Below are 8,551 nucleotides of genomic sequence, written 5' to 3' on the forward strand. Positions count from 1 at the left end.
TGTTAAAATTACTAATTAGAAAAAAAAATTAAGTTTTTATTTTATTTACTATATATTTATTAAAAAATACTAATATTTTTACTAATAATAATCTTGAGATAATATTCAATTTGGTCCCTTAACTTGCATGCAAATTTCAATTTAGTCTCTAAAATTTCAATTGATTCTATTTAGTCTCCAAACTTTGCGGATGTGATTTGTGTTAGTCTTAGGATAATTTTTTACCTACAAACATTAACCCACGCTGACGTGGACAGCTGGATGTTATGTTGGACTATGTAACACGACCTCATTTTTGTTCTCACTCAAATAGTCCAAAAAAATCCTAAGTGATATCATTGAAATTTTTCTTCTTATAAGTAGTGACCAAGCGTTATTTTTTGGCTATTCGGCTATTTGAACGCCAAAACCTAAACATCATTTTACAAGTTCCAACATAGCATTTGGTTTTCCATATCAGCACTTCATTAACATTTTTGTGTCGGAAATTATCAGACTAATGTAAGTCGTGTTTGCAAAATTTAAAAACTAAAAAAGACAACTAAAACTTTAAAAATTAAATTAAGGCTCACATAATTACATACAAATTTAGAGATCAAATTGAGTATTAGTTCTGATAATCTTAAATAAATGACTTAAAATTTAATGCCTTATCTATTTTCCAAAGCAATATTTAATCTTGTGTGAACTCATGCTACTATATTCCAATTTTTGTACAAGACAGACTGAAATTCAATTCATCTTTACCAAATATAAACATATCTTGTGGACATCTATATCGTCATAATTGTTTTCCCACTTTTAGATTTTAATGCAAATTTTAAAAACATCTATTTACTAGGAATTATGTACGTTTAAGACGCAAATCAAACCATTTCGCAAGTGCAAACATGCAATGCAAGCATCACTTATATTTACACGAGCAAAGACTCAAGATTCCTCTACAATCTACATGTTTCCTTTCTTTCACTACAATGAAAGCGCCCCCATCCCACTCATAAAAAGGGGGCAAATCACTTATATAAATCAAGGGGAGAAAAAATTTACACCAATCAACCAAATAAAAAAATGGTTCATGAATCAATCAAGAGACATTTCTATATAGTTCGAATCACCCAAATTCGAACTTCAATCTCTATGTAATTCGAATCATACAGATTCGATTTACACACGCACACACCCACTAATTCGAATCAACCTGATTCGAATTACACACACAGTCAGGGTGATTCGAATTACACCCAGCACGCGTTCCAAAGTAATTCGAATTGGAATTATTCGAATTACTCAGTTTTTGGCTCTAGTAGTAATTCGAATTGGGGTGTTTCGAATTACACATGCTTCGACTATAAAAGGAGTTTGAACCAACCTCATTCGAACCACTTTTCCATTATCATACCCCACCAAATCCCACAGAAAACGACCCAGAACGACTCTAACAAAGGCTCGAGCAGGATATTCAGCCCATGGGGGATAATCCAGATAGATTATATTGTTTGGATGGAGTAGCTCATATAGTCGGGGTCATCAACGAAGATGTTAGTACGTAATCTTTTTTTTTAAAGTAGGATTAAGTAACTTATTCGTTTGTTTATATACGTTATGTTAGTGGTTTTGATGGTAAATGATGTTGGTAACATTGTATGTGACTGATTTTTTATGTTTTGTTAGTGATAGTGTATGTGGTTTTGTTAGTGGTTTTGCAAGTGGTTTTGTTAGAGATTTTGCAAGTAGTTTATGCTAGTGGTTTCGTTAGTGGTTTCGTTAGTGGTTTTACAAGTGGTTTATGTTAGTGGTTTATGTTAGTGGTTTTTGTAAGTGGTTTAATTATCTGGTGCATATATGTGCAGCCCCAGCGATGCATCTCGAGCATGCGACGGCAGCAGGGTATGCGACTGGACGAGAGGTACGTTCCGTACTTGCAGATGGTGGGATTATACCATCTTGCGAGACTGAACGAGAGATGGTTCAGATTGGATGAGCCCCTTGTGAGTGCTTTCGTCGATCGGTTTTATATATGTTATGTTAGTGGTTTTGATGGTAAATGACGTTGGTAACATTGTATGTGACTGATTTTTTATGTTTTGTTAGTGATAGTGTATGTGGTTTTGTTAGTGGTTTTGCAAGTGGTTTTGTTAGAGATTTTGCAAGTAGTTTATGCTAGTGGTTTCGTTAGTGGTTTCGTTAGTGGTTTTACAAGTGGTTTATGTTAGTGGTTTTGCAAGTGGTTTATGTTAGTGGTTTTTGTAAGTGGTTTAATTATCTGGTGCATATATGTGCAGCCCCAGCGATGCATCTCGAGCAGGCGACTGGACGAGAGGTACGTTTCGTACTTGCAGATGGCGGGATTATAACATCTTGCGAGACTGAACGAGAGATGGTTCAGATTGGATGAGCCCCTTGTGAGTGCTTTCGTCGATCGGTGGCGTCCGGAGACGCACACATTTCACATGCCGTTCGGAGAGTGCACGATCACACTGCAGGACGTGGCGTACCAGTTGAGGTTGCCGGTCGACGGACGTTATGTTAGTGGTTGCTTGACGGATTTTCAAACATACATCCAGGGTGACCGTCCAGCTTGGGTGTGGTTCCAGGAGTTGCTTGGTGTGTTACCTCCTGCGAACCAAATCCAGAAGTTTGCAATGAACTGCAGCTGGTTCCAGGAAACATTTGGAGAGTGCCCTAGGGAGCCGACGAGGAGACAGTCAGGCGCTATCCTCAAGCCTAGCCACGTAGGGTAGCCACCTAATGTGAATACGGTTGCCGGACTTGTCGGCAAACAGCTGAGTGCCTAACAGCATCATGATATAGGCCCGAGCATAGCGCCTGACTGTCTCCTCGTCGGCTCCCTCAGGGCACTCTCCAAACGTCTCCTGGAACCAGCTGCAGTTCACTGCAAACTTCTGGATTTGGTTCGCAGGAGGTAATACACCAAGCAACTCCTGGAACCACACCCAAGTTGGACGGCCATCCTGGATATATGTCTGGAAATCCGTCAAGCAACCACTGACATAACGTCCGTCGACCGGCAACCCCAACTGGTACGCCACGTCCTGCAGTGTGATCGTGCACTCCCCGAACGGCATGTGAAATGTGTGCGTCTCCGAACACCACCGCTCAACGAAAGCACTCACAAGGGGCTCATCCAATCTGAACCATCTCTCGTTCAGTCTCGCAAAATGGTATAATCCCGCCATCTACAAGTACGGAATGTACCTCTCGTCCGGTCGCATGCCCTGCTGTCGTCGCATGCTCGAGATGCATCGTTGGGGCTGCACATATAATAGACCAGATAATTAAAACCACTTACAAAATCAATTACAAAACCACTAACATAAACCACTTGCAAAACCACTAACAAAACCACTAACATAAACCACTTGCAAAACCACTAACATAAACCACTTGCAAAACCACTAACGAAACCACTAACATAAACCACTTGTAAAACCGCTAACAAAACCACTTGCAAAACCACTAACAAAATCACATACATTATCACTAACAAAACATAAAAAATCAGTCACATACAATGTTACCAACGTCATTTACCATCAAAACCACTAACATAACGTATATAAACAAACGAATAAGTTACTTAATCCTACTTTAAAAAAAAAAGATTACGTACTAACCTCTTCGTTGATGACCCTGGCTATATGAGCTACTCCATCCAAACGATATAGTCTGTCCGGATTATCCCCCATGGGCTGAATATCCTGCTCGAGCCCTTGTTGGAGTCATTCTGGGTCGTTTTCTCTGGGATTTGGTGGGGTATGATAATGGAAAAGTGGTTCGAATGAGGTTGGTTCAAACTCCTTTTATAGCCAAAGCATGAGTAATTTGAAACACCCTGATTCGAATTACTGTGTAATTCGAATCAGGATAATTCAAATTAGTGGGTGTGTGCGTGTGTGTAAATCGAATCAGTATGATTCGAATTACATGGAGATTGAAGTTCGAATTTGGGTGATTCGAACTATATAGAAATATCTTTTGGTTAATTTATGAACCAGTTTTTGATTTGGCTGATTGGTGTAAATTTTTCCTCCCCTTGGCTTATATCAGTGATTTGCCCTAAAAAAGGACACACCTTTATAATGAAATTGTACAACTATGCTCTTGCCCAAGTGGGTGTTTCACCGTCCTATCTTGTAATCTATAATCAACTTCGGTTGGGGGCTTGCAGCCTGCACTCGCCAAAAAAAAATATGCAGTTTTTGCACTTTGCAGCCACTATTCCACTCTATTGGTACATGTCATTATCACCAATTTCATCCTTTCTTTATCTATACACGTTTCAACTGTCACCTGCCCAACATGATTCATATGCAGATCAGAGGGATTAACATCAATAATCCCTTCAACTATCATCTGCATGTATACAAAGTAGACCACCAAAAAGCATTACCTCTTGTATTTTGTTTCCAGATCCAGCCAGCAACTTGTACTGATTGTCGAAAATCAATACCATGTAAACCTGCAATCAAATAAACCAAGATCCAATCATATTTTTCAGTTTTCACCAGCAACATTATATTTTTCAACTACAAAATTATAAGACAATAACTTCTTCACATGAGAGTTGATCAATCTTCCTCAACCATGTGCAGAACCCGAATTGCATGATGCATAATGCTAACTTGATGGCAAGTTCTGGCGGGTTAAAAGCAAACAATTAAATGCATATCCACATGCAGAGGTTCAAATGTGTTTTATACCTGGAAAGTTAGTGCCAAACCAAGGCTTCTGAAGAACCGGCTTTTTGAAACAGACTCGATCCCCTAAATCTTTTGTAATTCTTTGATGAGAGATTCAACTTCAGGCCACTGTCAAAAGCGAGCATGATATTATAATTAGCCATGTCAAACCATAAAACCAACCAGAAAATAGAGAGAAGTGTAGTTGATTACACTACTTTTCATAGTATTTAAAGTAACTTCTACATTCCCAGATAAAGATTGAAGGTCATTACCTCTTCATCTGTTTGAGCTCCTTCCAGTCTCCTGTCTAAGTGTCCATGCTCCCCAACTACAGACTCCAGGGAATCCATTAATGGATCGGGCTGCTGAAGGAAGGTCGCGATTTGTAAAATCTCCAAGTTTTTAAATAAAGAAAATGTTCAAAGATTAAATATTCATGTAGATATATTACCATGACTCCCTTTAACGATAAAGATATGTGCCCAAGAGCAAAGTCTAATTGCAGAACTTTTATCTCTATAACCTGGAGCAAGAAGTAGGCCTCAAAGTAAAACAGCGTAGAAAGACTATGCACATCTGGGCTACCCAACTAATGCCTCATATATTTAGAGAATGGAAAATATTTGGCTAATTCCATAGAAATAGATCATTTATAGCTTGTATTCAAAAATAATTATCCACTTTCCTAATTGTCACTGTCTTGGAGCAAAATACCTGACGAATCTTGAAGTATGATGCTGGGTTCAAAGTGGCATCCCATGATAATTCTGATTAATGAATTAGTGCAGACTCCCCTTCAAGCTACACACATGCACACACACCAAAAAAGAAAAGGTTAAACAAGGCACTTCCAATTCTCGTAGCTTTAATGAGACGACGAAATAAGATTGTCAAAATGAACGACCCATATATTAAATATAAAATTCTTTACATAGCTCTACAAAAATTCGAAAGTAAGGTATCGAAAGATCACTTGATGTTGCATCCACTCAACAACACATGCCTCATGCTAATTCAAGAACAGTTATCATAACTTAAGTAGTTACCATGAGATTTCTCTTCTCAAGTAGGTCTTCCTTCTCTATTGGTTTTAGTGAAAATATGAGCTTTCTAGATTTTTTTTCCACCGACAATAGATTCGCTCTAACTTTCTGCATATCATTGAGTATTATAAAAAGAAGGATGACATTCGAACTTCACATTTGAAAATAAATTTTGGAAAAACATCTGTAAAGTGTTCTTGTATTTTAAGCACCAAACTTGCCAAATAAACGAGGACAAGAACTTAATTTTCTCTTAGTCATAAATCCTTAACAGATCTTCCATTTTCATATCTGGAGAAAGTTTCTCTTCAACATTAGTATCATTCTCCTGATACAGAGGAGAATTGGGAGAAACATTTTTATTTTCAGCATCATAGCTTGTAATAGTGTCTAAGCTCTGCTTGTACATGGATGGATCCAATCCCTTCTTTCTTAACCATGACTCAAAAGCTAAGAACTTCCACTTGGAAACAAGATTATGGTACGGCAGGAATCCTACCAAAGAACCAAAAGATGCCTGAAATGGTGTAGTCAAATTCAGAGGCTATATACAAAGAGAAATGCATCCAATTCTAAGAAATATTACAAATGAAGATATTAAGTACTTACAATGAAGCCTTTGCTACTACAGCTTAATATTTCCACATCTACCCTATCTCCATTCCTAATCAAATCTTCTGCCGTGGTCCAATTAGCATCTTCACCCTCCTACATTAACAAATAGCATAAAGGTTCTATTCAAAAGCATCAGCATCAGATAAATAACTTATATATTCCATATAATCTAACCTGAAAATTTGAAACATCAAAAGGATTCCCTAGTTCATCATTGTTTTTTAACCTCCGGTATTCATAAAAGCATTCTCTTCAACAATATGTGAGGTTTACTTCACATGTTAGTCTAATCTATTTTGAAAATGCCTTAAAGTTAGCTGTAACTAGCATTGCAATCATAAACTGAAATATACAATTATAATGGTAATTTCACATACCTTTGCGGCTTTCCCTGTTGTGTAGCTTGCACAGACAATTCCACTTTATCAACTGAACTTAAATTTGATAGTTGACTTGAATCAGACAGCTCCTGTTGGAACTCATAATGCTGCTCCAATTCCTAATCAATCAAGCATGAAATTAATAAAGGACAAGTCGCATACTTTACTTGACTCTATATTCAAATGAATATTAGCACCTACATCATTTTTAAGCATAACATTTGAATCAGTAGACTGTTCGTCATTGTTACTCTCCGATTTATGCAGCTATTCTAATAATGTCCAGTTACCAGCTTCACCACTTGAATCTTCTGCACTCATCTTCAAATCATTTTCGTTGTCCGCACGAGTAAAAGATTCTTGGTTTGTATCTTCATCCTTGGCAAGTGGTGGTTCAGGTTTCCCCAAAAGTGACATATCTTCTCCTTCACTTGTCCATCCTGCATGTGCTGATACAAATTTGGTCTTACTCTCAACCTCGATAACACGTCCTCATCATCCTCTTTATACACGGTTGGCTTTCTCAGAATAATATTAGGACTTTAGGAGCACTACTTTTATTGAAACTCCCTGCATTACTCTGCGGTGGCTTTCTCAGAATAGTATTAGGTACACTACTTTTATTGACATTCCCTGCATTACTCTGCTGTTGGCTCGGTTTCTTAATCTCCAATGGAACTTTGTTATCACTGGATTCGAAGGTTGACCCCTTTAGCTGGAACAGGCCGCACCAAATCCAAACCATCTAATTTACTCCATGACTTCCTTTTCTTAGAACCTTCAAATGGAACTTCCTCTACCTCAACGTGTTTCCCCTTCTTCCTATTATCTGAAACAACTAGTACAACAATGAATATAATTCATCAACAAGCACATACACAGAGCAAAATTCAAGTTATTCCTTTAAAGGACCCTAACAAACAAATAGAAATAAATAGGCAAAAAGGTGAAGAATAAGGAAATTTGAGAAGAAAAAGAAAGAAACCTTGGCGAGAGTAAGCTTAGGTAGCGTTTGTTTTGAGGTACTGAGACAGAGACTGAGAGACTGAGACTCAGTATCATGTTTTTTGGTTTAGAGACTGGTACTAAATTTTTTGTCTCTGTCCCTAAAATTTCAGTATTTCAGTACCTCCAAAAAGTAGGGACACATGTGACTAAAATTTTTAGAGATAGAGACTGAAACTTTAATAATATTTTATACCTAAAATATCTTCATTTCAATTAATTAATTCCAATTTTACTTTTTGTATAAATTAAATTAGAGTTTCATTCTTGTTTCAATTTCTGTTTCACACTTTGCACCAAACAGAATATTAAAATTTATTTCAATCTTTGTCTCTTAGTCTCAGTCTCTCAGTCTCAGTCTTTCCGTCTCTATCTCTCCACCAAACGCTACCTTAGGGTCCTCTCCAAGTAAGCATCCAAACTTGAGTTCCATCAAGTCCTGGCTATTGAGCTTCGGGGGCTCTTCCTGCGAGGCAAAGACCCTTAATGAATTGGGTCTTTGATTCAAATGAAGTGTTCTTGTCACTAGTGTTGGTGTTGGTCGTCTTCTATTAGATGAAAATGAAGGCAAGGAAGGTGGGTCGTCTTCTATTGCTGGTGTTGGTATTCATTGGTGTTCCGAGATATTAAATATTTAAATGTAGATAGATAGATTGTGTTAGTGTCTTTGAGACATATAAATATATACACAAATATACAAAAATATATAGATATAAAAATACAAAAATTTTATAATATATTTGATAATAATATAAGACACATATATATAAATTAAATATCAATTTTATTTTTTGAGTCTTATGCA

The 8,551-nt window shown here is 37.1% G+C and overlaps 1 protein-coding gene and 1 pseudogene across 1 annotated transcript; both read right to left on the reverse strand.

The window, feature by feature from the left end:
• LOC107613734 lies at positions 4,081-5,860 on the reverse strand (annotated as a pseudogene).
• On the reverse strand, positions 5,988-7,486 carry LOC110262440. Its single transcript, XM_021112030.1, has 7 exons — positions 7,321-7,486; positions 7,032-7,181; positions 6,904-6,938; positions 6,739-6,860; positions 6,536-6,611; positions 6,356-6,454; positions 5,988-6,263 (listed from the first exon to the last, which is right to left on the reverse strand). Exons 1-7 carry the CDS (start codon positions 7,484-7,486, stop codon positions 6,000-6,002), a joined length of 912 nt encoding a protein of 303 aa, XP_020967689.1. The 3' UTR covers positions 5,988-5,999.

The sequence above is a fragment of the Arachis ipaensis genome, chromosome B01, assembly GCF_000816755.2.
Source record: "Arachis ipaensis cultivar K30076 chromosome B01, Araip1.1, whole genome shotgun sequence".
Taxonomy (NCBI): Eukaryota; Viridiplantae; Streptophyta; class Magnoliopsida; order Fabales; family Fabaceae; genus Arachis; species Arachis ipaensis.